The 18,024-nt window shown below is 42.5% G+C and overlaps 1 protein-coding gene across 2 annotated transcripts; it reads left to right on the top strand.

Moving 5' to 3' along the window:
- Nucleotides 1-933: 933 nt before the first annotated feature.
- Nucleotides 934-16,343, top strand: lrrc58b (leucine rich repeat containing 58b). 2 transcript variants are annotated; one of them, XR_004612515.1, is made up of 5 exons: nucleotides 934-2,043; nucleotides 7,324-7,452; nucleotides 7,562-7,839; nucleotides 8,269-10,584; nucleotides 16,330-16,343. XR_004612515.1 is itself a non-coding variant. In XM_034574275.1 (4 exons), the coding sequence occupies exons 1-4, from the start codon at nucleotides 1,583-1,585 to the stop codon at nucleotides 8,460-8,462; spliced, it is 1,062 nt and encodes a 353-aa protein (XP_034430166.1). In that variant the 5' UTR covers nucleotides 934-1,582; the 3' UTR covers nucleotides 8,463-10,671. The 2 variants fall into 2 exon arrangements, 1 of the variants encoding a protein (XP_034430166.1); XM_034574275.1 differs by lacking the exon at nucleotides 16,330-16,343 and having other exon boundaries at nucleotides 8,269-10,671.
- The last annotated feature ends 1,681 nt before the right edge of the window (nucleotides 16,344-18,024 follow it).

Here is an 18,024-nt window from a genome sequence, read left to right as displayed (position 1 = left end):
TTATATGTAATATGGCATCAATTCTCAATTAACATGTTATAATGTCTGGCAGCTGCATGTAATTCTGCGAGACCGCACGAGCCCCTCACACTTTTTACCTTGCCTTGTAACAGCCACCACAACTATGCACCTGAGTCGAGCTCCCGGCAAAGTAGCATCATCATCATCATCACCATCATCATCATCATCATGTTTCCCTGACCTGCCCATTTTGGTGTCAACCAGAAAAAGTAAAAAAAAAACTTGACATTGTTTCACTGCTGTGAATTAAAAGCACAGCAGGAGAGATGCATCCCCGGTGTTTGGGTTGTACATAGGCTGCTATATATGTATATAATATGTATACTATTATGTTTTATTTTTAACATCTTTGTTTGTATGGGTACTTAAATAAGAACTTGTGTAATTAGAAGATGTTACCGTATTCTATAAATAATTATGCTAGGGGTGCCCTTTTTTTACTTGAGCACCCCCCCCCCCCCCCCCAAAAAAAATGTCTGTGCACATACCTGACATAAAGCTATTATTACACCAACTTAAGGTTACCTCAACAAATACTAAGAAGCTCATAACGACTTACTTATGTTCCTCACTTTATAATCTCTTAATTGTATTTTGTTGCATTTGAGTGCACATCCTTACTGTTTGGTATATGGCAAATGCTGCATGAATACATCTTCACATACTTACACTATTAAAATAGTTTGCAGGTGTCACAATCCATAAGCAATATTAGTGTTTTAGTTGCTCTGGGTGTGTGAGTTATATATATATTCATATACTTTTTGATGTTTTAACAGCCACAGTGCATCATATGTTGTGAGATCCTGTAATTTTTTTTATTCTAAACTTGCTTGAAACTGCACAGAACACATAATATAATGCAGTGCAATTTGCCTTAAAGTTGCATGGCTGCCTGGTCCTATGCATTTGGTCAGAACACAACCCTGCGCCTCCTTCTCATTCTATGCACATCTCAATAAGCAGACCATTGCATAATGCAACAGAGGAGGGAGGTTGCATAATCTCATATGGAAGCCGGGCAGTCGGCGTGACGGCCACCGTACTGTTGGAAAACTTGTCAACTTACTCACAACAACAACAACAACAACCAGAGCTATTGTTGCGTAAAGTTATAAAAAACGTTCTCATAAACATGTTATAGATTCATTACTGTGAAGTTTTGTATTATGACAGATTGGACGATTAGCCAATCAGCGTCGGACTGGGCGTGGTTTACTAAGGGCATTGTCCAATCACTAAGCCAGGAGGCCTGTGTCCCTCCTCTGAGAGCAGGCTGCAGAGCATAGCTGCAGAGGCTCCGAGCTGATCCGTGGTCAGTCTGTTCGGTGGAGTCATGCGGAGCTGCCGTAGTTTCATTTCGGGACTCGACTAGACCCAGTTTCTCACCAGAGATGCGGGTAAATGTTGCGGGCGGTCGCAGAGAAGAGTTCCCGTGCTCCTGGCCGAACATACACAACAACTCCTGGGGCTAACCCGAGGTCTGACGGGGGCGTTGAGCCGACAGCACAGCTCCTGCGAGGACTTTGTTCACTTTTACATTCACAGTAAATCACTCAAAATGGAGATTCACGAAGGAGCAGCGGCGGCGGTGGGCGACGGAGTCCTGGATTTCTCTCGCCTGAGCCTGAGCACGTTTAGCACCGACGGTGTCAGCGAAGAGAGGAAGCGGGACACCAGGCATCTGTACCTGAACTACAACCGGCTCCTCTCGCTGCCCTCGTCCGTCTCCGTGTTCTGCAACCTGGAGTTCCTGGACATCAGCAACAACGGACTGTCCGCCATCTGCGAGGGCATAACGCGGCTGAGCAACCTGCGGACCCTCGTCGCCAAGAACAACCGGCTGGACGAGTTCTCGCTGCCCAAGGAGTTCGGCTGCCTGCGGCTCGAGGTGCTGAACTTCAGCGGGAACCGATTCGAGGAGATCCCGCTGCAGTGCACGAAGCTGCCGCGGCTGCAGTCGCTGTCGCTCGGCGGAAACAGACTGAAGAGCATACCTGCGGAGATAGAGAACCTGATCAGGTGGGTCAACAGCCCCCCCTCCGACCCGCCACGACTTAAAGGTCCAGGGTGTACGATTTAGGTGAAAGGGATCCATTGGCAGAAATTCAGTATAAAATAATCCTAGTGATGTTTATATCTAATTTGGAAATTGTTGCTTTCTTTAGCCTAGAATGGGCCCTTTTATATTTAAATACTTTAAATCTACATTGGGTCCTCTCTACGGAGGCCACCATGTTTTTTACAGTAGCCCAGCCGGGACAAACCAAACCCCGAGTTTTTATGACAGCTGAGGGCTACCACAGGTTCTCTTTCATGTTTGGAAGGGGAGGGTGAGGTGAGGGGTATTCAGCTGCAAACACCAATTGTTAAAAGTGAGAATGAGTGTGGAGACAGTGTCAACCAATTCGTGTAGCCTAGCGTCACTCTTCATAGCTAGCTAGTTTGCTAGTTTAGTTGAACGCGTGAACATTGGAGACGAAGCAGCCAGTTCATTCTCCCACTTGGTCCATTAATTTTCACCTCGTTTACAGTATGAAGTTAAAGGTTCAGTGTGTAGAATATTGTGACATCTACTGGTGAAGTTGCATGTTGCAGCTGATTACTCCTCACCCTCCCCTTCTAAACATTAAAGGGAACTTGTAGTAGCCTTCAGTTGTCATAAAAACTCAAAAGGGGTTTAGTTTGTCCCGTCTGGGCTACTGTAAAAAAACATGGCAGCCTCCGCAGAGAGGACCCACTCCAGATTCAAATATAAAGTATTTAAATATGAAGAGCCCATTCTAGGGTAAAGGAAAAAAACAATTTGAACTATTTAAATGAAACACACTCATGAAAACACCAGTAGGATTATGTTGTATTCAATTTCTGCCAATAGATCCCTTTCACCTAAATCTTCCACACTGGACCTTTTTAATACTATTATCAGTCATTTTAAAATAATTCCTGTGCAGTCTGATTAGCTTGTGCTTCATCTTTGTTAATTGGTACATAGATATACAATATACACTAATATATTACAGATGCAGAAGATGTACAAGGCATGTAAGTAGTTGTTCTGAACCTCCTCTCATTCAGTGTTATCTTCACAATGATGTTTGGCCTCTAGCGAAATGGCAACACCAAAGTTCACCCCGACATTAAGAGTCTTTGGTGCTGTCTTGGTTGCTGTTTGCCAGAGTCAGCTTTTATTATTATGCTGTTGCTATCTATGTGCTACATCTGCTTTGAATCCCTTCTTGTTTACTTAACTCGCTCTTAAACTGCTGTTTCATATAGGTCAGAGGAGTTGACACACTTGTGTAATCAAGCAAGAGTCTTTAAAACTTTAATTCAAAAATAGTGAATAGAGAGAAGAACTGACCATGTTCAGGTGATCAATTCATGCTACACGTCGTTTCAGAATTACTTTTCAGGAAATTGTGTTTACTACTATCAGTTTTATTTCTGTCCCTGTCCCGGATGTTAATTTCCCGTCAGTTTATCCTGTAAACATCATGATTCATTCTGCAAGCAGGATAATTGTGAACTGTTCCCGTAACCATCAGGATGTGGTTCGAAGACATGAACAAAGTGGCTGTCATAACTAATGGCAAGAATCCAGTAGTGTTGAGCAAAACATTTGAAACAAAAGTTCCTTAATATAGAAAAACATATTGAAAACAGCATTGCAGCAAATAAAGACAGAGACACTGCTGTTAGTACATGTGGCCACACGGGCAAGCAAGTAGGTCTAACCAATCTCTTGTGAGGAGAAGGAACATGAGTAAATGTACAAGAGACCAATGGCACCAATTTTACAACAGTGTATTTAGCAGCAGCGTCTAAACTGACCGAGAAAGGCCAGCCAACTGTGTCTATCTTATCATTTCCTCAGTTAAACAGTAGCAAGTCACAGTGACCGGCGGCAGGCCAAAGGTCAAACATCCAACCGTCTTGATTTGATCACACACAAACACACCAGTGTGGCATTTCACGGCGGCGACGTGAGTAAGAGGCAGAGGATGAAAGCCGCCTCTGAACGTAGTCACATGGAGCCAGGTCTCATAAACTTAACAAACGTCTTGAGCTGCTTACACACACGCACCCTAAACTTATCGAGATTTTACCTGGAGGATAGGGCTGGGCGATAAAACGATAATGAAAAGAGAATAATTGTGATATAACTTTTCTTGATAAACATATTTTGACAGACAACAAGAACAGCCAATGATAATGAGAATAGCAGCGCCAGATCAATCATGTGGCTGGAATAGAGTTACAGCCACGTCAGGTTAGGTTGACGCCCACAGCACAAAGTGTAGGAGCAGCAGCACATGTGCTAATGTTTGGGCTTCTTCAGAGAGGTGGACGACTCTGCATCAATACAGTGACTGAACATAATCATGTTTTTTAGCGGGTTTCCGCTAATAATTGTGACACCCCTGCTCCAGGATCAGGGCAGACGCTCGTTAAAGGTCCGGCCGTCCTGTGTCAGAGTCTCTGTCGGAGCTTCCTCCTCACTCCCTCTGACCTGCGCTCACTTTACACTTTAACAATACACACCATCGCTTAGGAGGGACAGAGACGAGCGGACACACACACACACTCACTCACACACTCCTGCAGACAGAGGTTCCTTCCGCAGATTACGACCTAACGCTGTGTTTTAACTTCTTTGTTGCCGAAGAAGCGACGCCCCGTTTATCCAGAAACATAAATATGAATTCAGCAGCTTTTTATATTGATCAGTTGTTAGTGTGATGATTAGAAAACATCAAAGGAGCGGAGTCACTTCTTGACCAGCGGAGTAATGCACACCTTTTCACTGTAGTGGTTTGTATGAAATGTTATAAGTAAAGTGCAGTGGCAGAGGTTGATTGTACGTGCAAGTAAATTCTTGTGCAAAAGAAAATGCATTTGTACAAGAAGAACATTGTACATAAACACAAATGTAAATATTTTCTGATCATTTGATTTATATGGCAATATATATCAATACCGTGATCAGTTTTTTCCGTTATCGCCCAGCCCTACTAGAGGATCTGTAAATGTCTAAAATAACCAGACATTTAGTGGACGTTACCTGGGGAATTCTCAGCGAGCCAATGTGGTTGATGACTTTTCTCTCATTTCTCCTGCACCCTGCAAGTCATTAATTAGCAATGTAGGTACTATTCCAAATGTTATGGAGCTACACCCAAAGCATTGAATCTCCCAGTCCCTCCTTATCCTACCCTCTCACACAAATACATGGCAGAAAACAGACTCGTCTATGAGCCCCTCCTCCTTGTGCCCCCTCTGAATCAAAACATGATCATGCACAGGAGAGCAGACTGCTGGCATAGCTGCTAGTTGTGCAATAACACTAATGTTTATTTTTTTTTAACTTGTTGTTTTCTCTTCTCAATCTAGATGAATATTAGATAAATAAGATATAATATAAGATCTTTTCAAAGGCTCATATTGAGGAGCTACAAAACAGTCTGTACAAGGGATACAAGCAAAACTTGACAAAACACAGGAGGGGAAGCTGAATACTCCAATCGGTATGTTTAGCAGTGCATTTTTAATGGTTCAAATATTTCCAGGGTCCAACCAGTGCTGCTGTTGTCAGCTGAAGCAGCAATACAGGGTCATGTAGGGATAGCTGTAGCTAATAAAGTGAGACATGTGGGAGAGGAGGTGGACAGCAGCCAACAAGCTGCTGTGGGTGAGGGAGAGTCTCAAATTCTGTAGATTGAGGTCAGAGCTCTAACGTTGCTTCTCCAGCTCGATGTTTACATGCAAAGAATAATGGGCGTGATTGAGAAAAGCCCAACTTGGTCACCTCAGAAAACTTTTAAGCAAGTAAAGATAATCTCAGTGCTGCTGGGTCCTCATGTTGAATTTCAGCCTCTTTGGTATATTGTCACATTTATAGAGCAGGAGGTAGAAGTTTATGAAAGAGAGTTCCCTAAAATAATAACAATTTATGCCGAATTCAGGCCTAATATGAATGATCTTGTCTTGATGTATGTAGAGAAAAACACTCTACAAAGACACAGGGTCTTTTTCCTTAGGGTCTTTTTCCTTTGCTTACTGTTTTTGCAAGTAAGCAAAATCTTAGTCATTCTTTCACCATCAAGTGAAAGAATGGCTAAGATTTTGCTTACTTGCAAAAACCAGTTTGTCTATTGTCCCTGATACGCCCCATAAACCAGTGTAATCTCTGGTGGCTGATTTGTGTCACTGTCGGTGAGGACAGTGAGCAGACTCTGAATGTCTCCATTCCCGTCACAGAGGAGCTCGCTCAGTGCTCAGCCACCAAGGACAGCATAATGGCTTCCTGTCCCGCAGTCGCTGTGTCATCAGTTCCTGCAGGCAGATGGCCTGACGGCTTACTTTCGCTGACCAGCCATCCATCGCCCTCTCCCCGTCTCTCCGGTTCACTCGCTATCACCCTCCTGGGTGCTCCATAGCTCCATTAACCTTCCAGGGTCCTTTTAGTTGTCTGAATAAAACTAACATGAACTTCACAGTTTGGCCTTGTATATAAATTTGATGTAGGTCATCGCATGAATAATCTTGTTTGTCTTGATATTAAATTTACGTCTTGTTTTTTGCAAACCTTTCTTTGAGGGTATGATGCATAAATACATAAATGTCATAGTAAAAAAAAAAAAAACTCTGGTGATTCGTTAAATCATTTAGTTTTTATTGTAGTGTGTTTACCTCTGTAAATTGTCTTTGATGTTTTCTAAGAATTAACACATAAACATAAGCACAACTTTAAGGATTATTTTTGCATGAAACTATGTGTCTTTAGCTCCCCCTTGTGGTGTGTACCAGTTCTGGACTCGGGTCATTTGTCTTTGGGTTAGGGTTGGAACAATTCCACAGCACATGTTGAAACTTCACCTAGAAACCATGCAACTGGTAAAATACAGCCACAACTTGTTTCATAATATATAAGAAATGAAAGGGTCACCAAGAAACTATAGTATAATAAAGCAGTAGTAGAGGTAGAGCGCCACCACTTTTCTGAGCCGACTGTACCATCTAATACCATTCTCTGCAATTGAGTAGGTGAAAATTAGTCAGCAAGCAGAAAGGTATGAAAAACTTACCAAAACCTAAACATCAATAATTGTATCTTCCGTCAAATGGGTTAAATGCAGTAAAGCACTCTAACAGGACCCACTTTTACATAATGACTGACTGTGAGATAAACGTTTAAAAGGAATTCAGGGACTACTGATAAAAGAGCATTTGCAACCAAAACGCATTCAAATTCTCTATGAATTGTGATATTGATTTTCTCTGCCTCTTTTTTTCTGTCAGTCTGGAGCTGTTGTATCTGGGCGGAAACCTCATCACAGCCATTCCTCCTGAAGTGGCGAACCTGCCCTACCTCAGCTACCTGGTCCTGTGTGACAATCGCATCCAAAGTGTCCCCCCACAACTCACCAGGTAAACTGCTGTCCTCCACCACCGTCCTTCAAGTCCAACCTGCAGTGTTTCACATCCGTACAGAACGTTATTGCCCTCTTACATTCATTACCTCTGTGTTTCACTCCAGGCTCCACTCGCTGCGATCTTTAAGTCTCCACAACAACTTGCTCACTTACCTGCCAAGGGAAATCCTCTGCCTGGTGCACCTTCAGGAGCTCAGCCTCAGAGGCAACCCACTGGTGGTGCGCTTTGTCAAGGAGATGACCTACGACCCGCCCTCGCTGCTAGAATTGGCCGGACGTACGGTCAAGAGCGGAAATATTCAGTACCACCCCTGTGACATGCCCTCAAATCTGCTGCGATACCTAGACCTGGCCAGCAAGTGTCCCAACCCTAAGTGTGCTGGTAAGAGATTTGTGTCTGAGAAAAATCCAGATTTGTAATGTTTAGAATACGTTTATGCAGCTCTGTCATATATCCACCAATATGTGAGACTTTTAAAGACCTTAAGAAGTAAACATCTAATCATTTAAAGAAAAACACAAATGAATGAGGAAAGCTGGTTTTTCATAAATGTGCTTTTTGTGTGTTCTTCTTTTTATGATCCGGTGACTCATCAGTTTTATCTTGTAGACTCTTGTAGGGTCTTGATCTCTATGTCGGGAACCAATGTGATAACATTAACCAGTATTTGTCTTTCCCTTTACCGTTTCCTGCCTGGTGATGATGGTGATTTATTGTATTAATTGTGTTATTGTATACATTTGTCACACTGAACAATTGAGGTCACTGACCAGCCACTTGAACCTGACTTGATTTTTCCACTTTCTCCAGGCGTCTACTTTGATTCATGTGTGCGCCAGATCAAATTTGTGGACTTCTGTGGGAAGTACCGGCTGCCCCTCATGCACTACCTGTGCTCCCCAGAATGCACTTCTCCCTGCAGCTCCAACCCCCAGAGCGACGCGGACTCGGAAGACGAGAGCAGCGTGCCGGCGCACCGCCTTCAGAGGGTGCTTCTGGGATAGCACGCCACAGGAACCTTTGACCAAGCCCAGCCTCGTCAGTTTGTCACTGTGTTCAACATTTATACAGACACGACCTTGGCTCGTCAGACTTGGCTTTACATAAATGCACACACAAATACACACTCGTACAGTGCATTCAGAAAGTAATCAGACTCTTTTCACTTTGTGCTTGTTTAAGATTTATTTTGTCTCATCAATCGTCACTGAATGCCCGAAATGATAAAGTGAAAATAGTTTGGGGTTTAAAGTTTACAATATCCTGTATGAGATTGTGGACGTTTTTCATTACCATTTCAGTCTCGGTTTTAGATTTGATGCGTCCTTACCGACTAATTGGAAGAGGTCTGGTTGTTCCAAACTTCTTCAATTGAAGAATCGTGGAGGCCCCTGTGCTCTTGGGAACCTTCAATGCAGCAGATAGTTTTTGCAGCCTTACCCAATTCTCTGCCTCGACACAATCCTCCCTCTTAGCTCAGGCAGTTTCTTCAACCTCGTAGCTTGGTTTTTACTCTGATATGCAACTGTGAGACCTTATATAGTCCAGTGTGTGTGCCTTTCAAAGTCCTGTCTAATCAATTGAATTTACCAAAGGTTGATTCCAATCAATATGTCAAAACATCTCAAAGATGAGAAATGTGACACCTGCACTAAATTTAAAATGTCAGACCGTTAAAGCTTAAGGAAGCAACATAACCAAATGTGGCGTAAGTGAAGGGGTCTGAATACTTCCTGGATGTACTGTACATGGGGTTTTACATATAGCCACTAAAACATTTACTACTGGGGTCTTGGAAAAAATGTCGACCATTTTATGAAAATGGTGGGATAGAAATGAGTTCCCCCTCATCACATCACTCCACACATAACGAGTAAAGGAATCATTTCCCTCGAAGCTGTAAATCCACACTCATGACTGTGTCAAAGTGCTGCTGTCATGGTGGAACATGGGAGGGCAGTAAAGCTCTTGTTTGGACTGTGAACACTGAGGCACCGGCAGGATTCTTTTCCTTTCCAGGGAACCATACGTTCTCTTTAATACAACACTTGGTGCTTTTGTTTCTTCTATCCATTAAGCACATTAGTCTGTATTCTCTGAGAGTTTGGATGTGAACAAAGTGGGTTTTGTCCAACTACTGGAAACAACCTAGCAAGCTTTGGCTTTTAGTGCTTTGATCAAGTGAACTTCAAAGCTGCTCTGCTAACTAAGAAAAAAAAAAAAGTCTGGGATTTGTCTTGTACGTCAACAGAAACAATAACCAGTTTGTCACCACGGTACTCTGAAAGTGTGAGATGACCTTATTTATGCTGTGTGTGGTGTAATTAGGCCGTCTCACATAATTTGAGCAGATAAGGGTTTAAACCTTTTTTTCCATCAGCACAGTGCTCATTGCACACAACCTTGTATTTTTTTAGAAATTTTTTTGGACATTATGGCGTTGTTATAAATTAACCCAGAATAAGGGTTATGTGTGTATGTGAAGGAATGCTTGTCCAGGCTTACTCACAGGAAGTGGATGTGGGAAGGACCAGGGAAACCGTGTTCGCTCCGAAACAATAGCTATTCAGCGAAACACAGTGGCAGCCTTTAATGTTTGTGTTCGGGGCTGTAGGTTTTCTCTCGGACATAAACATTTACAGTAGACGTGAGCGAACGCAGCCTGCAGCCAGAAGTAGTTTACCTTTTTTTTTTTTTTGAGGCAGAAACTGAGATGATGGTGGTTCTGTTCCCAGTTACATCACTGCTTCATCCTTCAGCTTGTGTGGGAGGCTGGGAGGTATTTTAGTGTCCATTAGCGAGAAGGAAAACCAGCAACGCCCCTCTGTTACAGTAGCATCTACACATGAGCATATTAAGTGCCTTACTAATGGTGACTTCTAACACAGCGAGACAAGAGTTTGAAGAAATGTGATCTATGCACCCTGAAATGTGACAAGTTTAACAAGTCCTTTTTATAAGTGATTTTTATACTCATCAGCTTAACCACGATAAAGAGCGAGAGTAACCTTTTATAACAAAATGAACTTCTTTTATACAAATCCCTTTTCTAATGTTAAACACATATTTAAATGTCTGCAGAAATAGATGGCACTTACACAGAAGATATATATATATTAATTGTATGTACTATTACCCCATTCGGACAATGTATGTAGACTGTACAGTTATATATAACATTAATAAAGACTGATTGTAATATCTTAAAATGCCCATATTGTGTGATTTGATCATTGCCAAATGTATAGAATAAGTATTTCATGTGCAGTTTTTAATGACGGTTGTATAGATACAGTGTGTTTGTGCTGTCGGAGAGTTTGTGTGTGTTTACGTGAACTAGTTGAAGTCGTTTGAATGTGTCCAGGTTTCATTTGCATTTGAAGGTGAGTTCATTCTCGAGGCTGAATAATACTGAAAGAAAGTTTTTCTGTAACCCAGAACCGATCTGCTAATCCTCTAACATCACCCGCCAAGAGCCACCAGCCACTTTTTTCTCCTCCCTCGTCCTTTCACACTTTCTGCTCCCATCTCATTAACTTTCGTTTCACCTCGCTGTTTCTTTTAAGGCCCGTCTGGCAACATCGATGCTTTTTGAGTTTCACATATTTTTTGTCACAGCTGGGTTCCCTTGTTATTTTTTATTATTTTTTATACCTTCATTTTCACTCTCTTGCAAACATGTGCACACAGGACCCTTCCAGCGACAGCAGGCACCCAGGCAATGATCCATACGCCCACATTGTGTGGACGTATGGATTGTGTAGATCATGTTGCACTAGCGTAGGTTTGTGTGCCCATGAGTATGCACGCACACACGTGGCATGTTTTCTTGGTCCTGGGACGCTGTCACAGATGCAACCAGAGATGGAACTGATGATGAGCTTGAAGAAATGAGTTGTGAAAGGAAGATGCAGCTCTAGATGAGGTTTCTCTGGATCACAGAAAATAAAATAAATCTTGAATTTAGGACCACAAAAGCTGGATTTGAAAATGGATTGATTTCAATGAAGGAAGGTATTTTCTCTGTCTTAGTCGTCTGCAACTCTGCCAGGTAAATGTTTCATTGTGTTGTTTTGTGTCCCATATATTTATGTGGTATGTATCTGCCATGCAAAATGTATTTTGGCTGCAGATTTTGAAACGGCACCAGTCACACATACAGTATCCGTGGTGATCAGTGGGTCAAACAGCGCAGTGCTTTCACATAAAGGTTTTTTTTGATACTCTAAGCCTCTTATCACCTCAGTCAGAGACGTACCGGCACAAATAAGCTCACAGTATAACAAGTGTGAATTAACATGCATGCCGGACCTCACACATTGGATGTTTCAAATTTCAGCCCAAGCCTTTGCACAATGACGACAATCCAACTCTTACTTGGACAAAACCTGGTTTGGAGGCCGCAGCACGGGAGGTGGTCTCGATGGAGGTGAGGGGGTCAGAGAGGAAAGGAAAGAAGTAGCAGTTGAAAAAATGTACCCACTGCTGTGTTACCATGTTTGATTGCTGTGGTGAACAACTTGTTTTTACCGCCTTTCAATGCCTCTGCATCTGCCATTGATCCTGTGTGATGGTAAATCATGACCCCATGTTATTCCCTTATTCAACAATCTCTTCATTAATATCAAGCTGTGCCAATTTCACACAAACTTAGATATCAGTTCCCTAAGTATGCCTGATCAAGATCCATGATATATTCCCCGACTGTGAAAATGATGACAAATGCAAAGTTAAAGAAAGTTAAAAAAAAATCCTGGATCCGTCTCCTGATTCGGATCCACACCGAAATTGCATGGGGTTTTCCCTTACACAAAATGCATCCATCCTGCAAGCATCGTAGAAATTTGTCGAATTCTTTTTGTGTAATTTTGCTCACTGACAAACAAACCGACAGTGGAGAAAACATTACCCCTTCAGCGGAGGTAATAAGAAAAGTTTAGAAGATTGGCTCCCGAGTCAAGTCAAGGTGTCACGTTTAGCCACATCATGCCACCTCCACGCTTATGGAACTTTATAAACCATGAAAAGCTGAGAAGAACTTTCTCATTACACTCAAAATAATATTTGTATAGAAAAAAATGAAACGCTTACTTTCAAATTGTTATTAATAATTGTTATTACAACCTCAATAAATCAATGATTGCATAAACTGTTATGTGTCACATCGACAAATTAATTCTAAGTTGTTCATGCTCAGCCAACACATTATCTGCCAGTTATTGCATCATCAGTTGTTGCTTTTCAACACCCAACCTGGAAGATCCTTTTTGAAAGTGAGAGGAGGCTGATGCTTGGCCCTGCCTTCACTGTTGAGACACAATGAAAGGAGCCTGCTGGGGAGCTTTGATCAAGACCATAATCCTGGTCCATGGCAACGCTGCAGGAGGAGCTGCGGTGTTCCAGACAGGGATTTGTTTCTGGCTATGTTAGCGGGCAAACCTGGGCATGTCACAGGGGAGCGTCCAGGCTCTGGCAAGGACGCGGCTGGGCTGGAGGAGGTCGGAGGTGCTTCACACACAGAGAACAATGCTTTTCCATCCACACAGTCTCAACAGCTACAGGCTGGAGTGACTCTCTGGAGGATTATGAGTCAAATAAGAGTCACCGGTATTTTGAACTTGCGAAACAAATAGCTCCACACTCTGCAGTTGCATATCGCCTTTTATGTGCTTGTAAGAAATTGCATGCATATATCTGAATAATTAAATTTATAAATCAAAGGAATTCTCGCGACTTTAAAGCAACACTATGTATCTTTTACTGAGCAACAGCGCCCCCTGCATTCATACATGATGTTCACGATGTTCTCCGAGTTCAAGGGATTTAGTCGTTTTTATGTAGAGAAAAAACAATCAATCTCTTCACTGGAGCTCTGATTGTGTTGTTTCACTTACTGAACTGAAACACAATTGAACGGTGGATATTACCCATGATCCCCAGCCTACTGATCCAGAGTAATACCCCATACTCTGTTTAGAATTCTTCATATTTTAAAAGTTTCTTCACTCGATGTTGGAGATAAACGCTGGTTTTTAATGACTTCTACAGTTCATCATTACTCTTGCACTCCCTGGACCTGAATCTGACTGTTGAAGCTGCAACTACCAGTCAGTTCCACACTTCTCACAGGAGATCGTACCCACATTCAGGGGGAGGAGTGGGAATAAGAGTGGCACCATTCTCTCCTCATTTTTGAGCATTTCGCAGGATATATTTTGTGCATGTGGGAAAAAAGTTGTGTGCAGACATTTCATCCATGCGTGAAGTGCTTGTAGCTGTTTGAATATTTTGGCGTCATTCAAATTTGTGCCGTAATTTTTTCAGTAGTGCTGTTTCACAAATGTCCTATTTGTGCATGTGGAAACAACTGCAGGGTGTGAAAAAACATCTGTGATTCCATTGCTACCACCAGGTTGAGTAAGAGGTGCAGATGCTTCCATGTCAGGACACTGGCTTTTTTTTGTTGACTTGCAGACAATGTGGTAGTCGAGACCCAGAGACCATCATTGACACCTGCATTTGTTAATTAGAACATCTTAATGTTAGACTTGATCCCTGGAACCTCAGACGGACGACACGCGTCCCGTTTCATCCAGAGTCAACTTCTCTTCTTTGACTCCTGCTTTTTGAGTATAAAATATTCACGCTCCCGGTAACCTGAGCGCGGCTGCAGTCCACCTGGTGCTGGTGCCGTCTGTCTTGAACCTGATCTTGGGAGAAACCAGAGAGCGATCGCCACGCTTTGGGTGAAACTGAGCCGGCGACAGTGAATCAGTCCTTCAAAGGGACGGCAATGTAACTAATTTGATCCAAAACACACGAGAGGAAATGTTTTTTTTTCTGTTTCTGTGCATCAGAGCTTTTGTTGCTATAGATGATTACCTCAGTATGGGTTTATCCTTTCTGTTGACCTCATAGTGGGACTGTAATAGTCAGAGTTTCCATTGGCACAAGAGGAGATCAGTTAAAAGAAACACTGTTGTCAGTAATGCTTTTTATCTTAATTTAAAGGGGACATAATATACAAATTTCACTTTTTTAGAAAAATGGCAATATCACTGCAGCTTGGTTTTTCATCCTTTTTGGTATTTTGACCAAAGTATATTACAAATGTTTTAGTAAGGCCCAGAGAAACAAATGTCAAATTGTGGAAAAGAGGCATTAACATGTCTCCTTTAATCAATCAAAAAAACATTAATAGTTTTGTGCTGCAACTTCTCATTAAGCATAGTCCAGTGGTTAATATACTCAGGAACTATAGGTGCCGATGTTCATAGTAATGAATACACATAGTGAAAATGGGCGTAAAGCATTCAGGAGCCCAGTAGTGTGCAAAATGAAAATCAGTCGGATAGAAAGCATCAGTGCTGGTTTCACCTGGTTGTCCTTATCCCCATTAAAACAAAGCAGAATTTGAAACTGAAACACTTGGGTGAAAATAAAATGAAGAAAAATGAGTTTATCATCATGTGCACATACATTTGTATTTTTTCCAAAAGACAAACTGCAGCAGCACAAGGTTTTTCACAAACGAGACACAAATGTGCTGAAGACTATTCTTAAAAACAATGTTTTATAAAATGAAAAGTGCATGTATCTAAACCACATCCTGTGTGTGTGTGTGTGTGTGTGTGTGTGTGTGTGTGTGTGTGTGTGTGTGTGTGTGTGTGTGTGTGTGTGTGTGTGTGTGTGTGAATAAGGGGTGAATAAGGTGTTTCCCCGCACACACCGCTATCAGAAATGGTGACACTCCCTCATCAGGAATGACCCGGTGTGTATGGCTCACACTGTAAATCTCTGTGACGTCTTAATAACACCTTCATGCTTCTTATTTCTGGCTGAGAAAAATGCAGCAGATATTTCTTGTGCCGCACTCTGTTGATTACCAGCCTGCAGTCTCGTTCCCATGTCATGCGTCTGAAAATAGAGATGATGCGTGTTTGTCTTTCCATTAAAACAGGTGCTGTTATTCTGTGTATTTATTTGCACTGTGGACACAGAGCGCGCCACCCAGTCCCCCGGGGGCCCCTGCTGCAACACGATGCACCCACACTGTCACAGCCTTCCTGCGCGGCATGGTTCACATCACACCCTCATCCCTCATCTGTGGAGGTGAAAAGGGGGAGGTGGGGAGCTCACACACACACACACACACACACACACTCACACACACGCCTCCCTCCTCGGACGCACACGCCTCCCTGCGCGCTCAGATGAAAAGTTGGTCAGTCTGCTGCGGAGCATTTCCCTGAGTGACACGACCTTCCCGGGCTGAGCACCGACAGTTTGATGAACGGATCAGTGTGCGGGATTCACTCCAAGTCGGCCGTGTCGCTATGGGAACTTTGCAGCTATGTTAGAGAACACACCATCCACTCATCTGTTTTCTGCTCACCTCAAAAGCTGTCGGAGTTTTACGCAATGGAGTCTGGAGCGGGACGAGGCGACGGGATCCACCGCGCGCTTTGGAGACACAGGTTTCTCTTTTATTTTCTCTTTTGGGAGCTTTACCCTTTATTCCTTGATCATTTTTAACGTGTTTATTTCTTCTAAATAAGTTACGTTTATCACTCTCATATTTTAACGTTCACCAACTGCGACTGGATGCAGCCCAGAGGAAGCACATGATTTTAAGCATTTTTTACGCATTGTTTCCACGATGACTTAAATTTACCATTGATCAAGTCTGTTACAGGCGAAGAGCACACAAGACGTATAGTACTCTATAAATGATATTAGTAAATATTATTATATTATATTATGTTTCAAAGAACCTGAATCGCCATTATTTCCCTATTCCAATGAATAATAGTCAGAATATCTATCTATCTATCTATCTATCTATCTATCTATCTATATACATATAGATAGATAGATATATATATCTGAGTGATGGATGGATGGACATTCCAGAGGGCTCTTCTTCTTCTTCTTCTTCTTCTTCTTCTTCTTCTTCTTCTTCTTCTTCTTCTTCTTCTTCTTCTTACATAGGCATTTTCTTTCATTTTAGTGAAACAAATATATTTTTCTTCTACATTCACATATGCAGGCACATAGAGACATGCACATACACAGACACAGACACACACCCATGCAAGCTTTTTTAAATGTCATTTTGACATGTGTGACCAGTCTATGGAACCAACCTGCAGCCTAATCTGGACGTGTGTCGAGCTTGACGTGAGATTTCAGGGTCAGTAAATTGCATTCTAACTCAGCTTAAAGAATAAACTTATAAACGGATTACTGAGTGAGGAGGAATGTTTCAATATTGGCCCCTGAAGCGAGCTTTACATCTGGCAGCGGCCGCCTCTCTAATCTTAAAAGAGAAGCACAGAGATTGACAGGACAATGAAATGTTTTAACTCTTTTTTTTGTAAAAAGTACGTCAGATTTAGTTTAGAAAATGTATTAGTTTTTTAAATAGATGCAACTGGAGGACACAGGGCCTCCCTTTTCAGCTAAAAGCTTTGCTGCACACAGGTTAGGCCCGCCCTACATTTAAGTGAAACATCCAAGGCCAGGTAGCTCAGGTATTACCTGCGGTTTAGGCTTCAGACACTCCTCGTGACTCTTCTGAACTGTCAAAACATGTCCATAAAACCAAACTCAGCCCGGGGGACGGGCCCTGTGCTCGTAGCTCACACAGTGACCCCTCCATGGTAGATGTTGGCTGACCTTTCCTGACCTCGGCGGGGTTTTCTCCTGAGCTGAGATCGATGGATGCAGGGTTTTGAAAAACGGGCGGAAATGCCTCTCTCTGCCGGCTTTTCCTGCGGGAAGCAGCAGAACTGTGATCTAAAATAGGAAAGTGACGAAAGGACATGGACAGGAACTCCAGACATTTCCCACACATGCTGCCCAGAGGTCCTCATTGTTCTGTTAACATCATTAGTTTTTGGAAATAGGTCTCTCTGGACTTACTCTATTTCAAATCAACTATTTCTTTATGTCACTGTATTGTTTATTTACTTATCATGTCCTAATCTGGTTTAGTTTTTGAGTATAGATTTCCCCCCACTTTTTTTGATGGATTCTGTAAACTAACTACAACAAAGCCCTCAGGTTATCTTAGTCACTCCACAGACAATGACGAGACACGATTCCTAACAACACGCTACTCATCTAAACACTCACCTGTCTGCCTAATTCCATCGATACAAGTGGTCGCACATAGTCTCAGCGACACGTACCTGAGTCACGGCAGCGTTCGCCCCAAAGTCTGTGCTAGTTACAGCTCAGAGCATCAGGTGATACCATGGCGCATCATTAAACCTGCAACATGTCAGTGCAGCGCGGCTTTTAGCCTCATAAAAATGCCTGTGGCAAGAGTGACAAACAGTTGTTTAGTGATTCTCTCCGAGGTGCCATAAATAACCCGGCTGATTGCGCATCATTTGTCCCTGAGTGAAACTGTAAATGATAGCTCTGCCGTATTTCACTCGCAGTGTTGTGTCTCGGTCTTGTGCACAGATGTGTGTGACACAGCGGTGTGTGTGTGTGTGTGTGAGCAGGTGTTGGCTGCTTCACCTCTGTGGTGACGCAGTGCTTGTGGAAACTGAGGAT

The sequence above is a fragment of the Hippoglossus hippoglossus genome, chromosome 21, assembly GCF_009819705.1.
Source record: "Hippoglossus hippoglossus isolate fHipHip1 chromosome 21, fHipHip1.pri, whole genome shotgun sequence".
Taxonomy (NCBI): domain Eukaryota; kingdom Metazoa; phylum Chordata; class Actinopteri; order Pleuronectiformes; family Pleuronectidae; genus Hippoglossus; species Hippoglossus hippoglossus.
The sequence above is the reverse complement of the archived record's forward strand: the minus strand, read 5'-3'. Positions and strand labels throughout refer to the sequence as shown.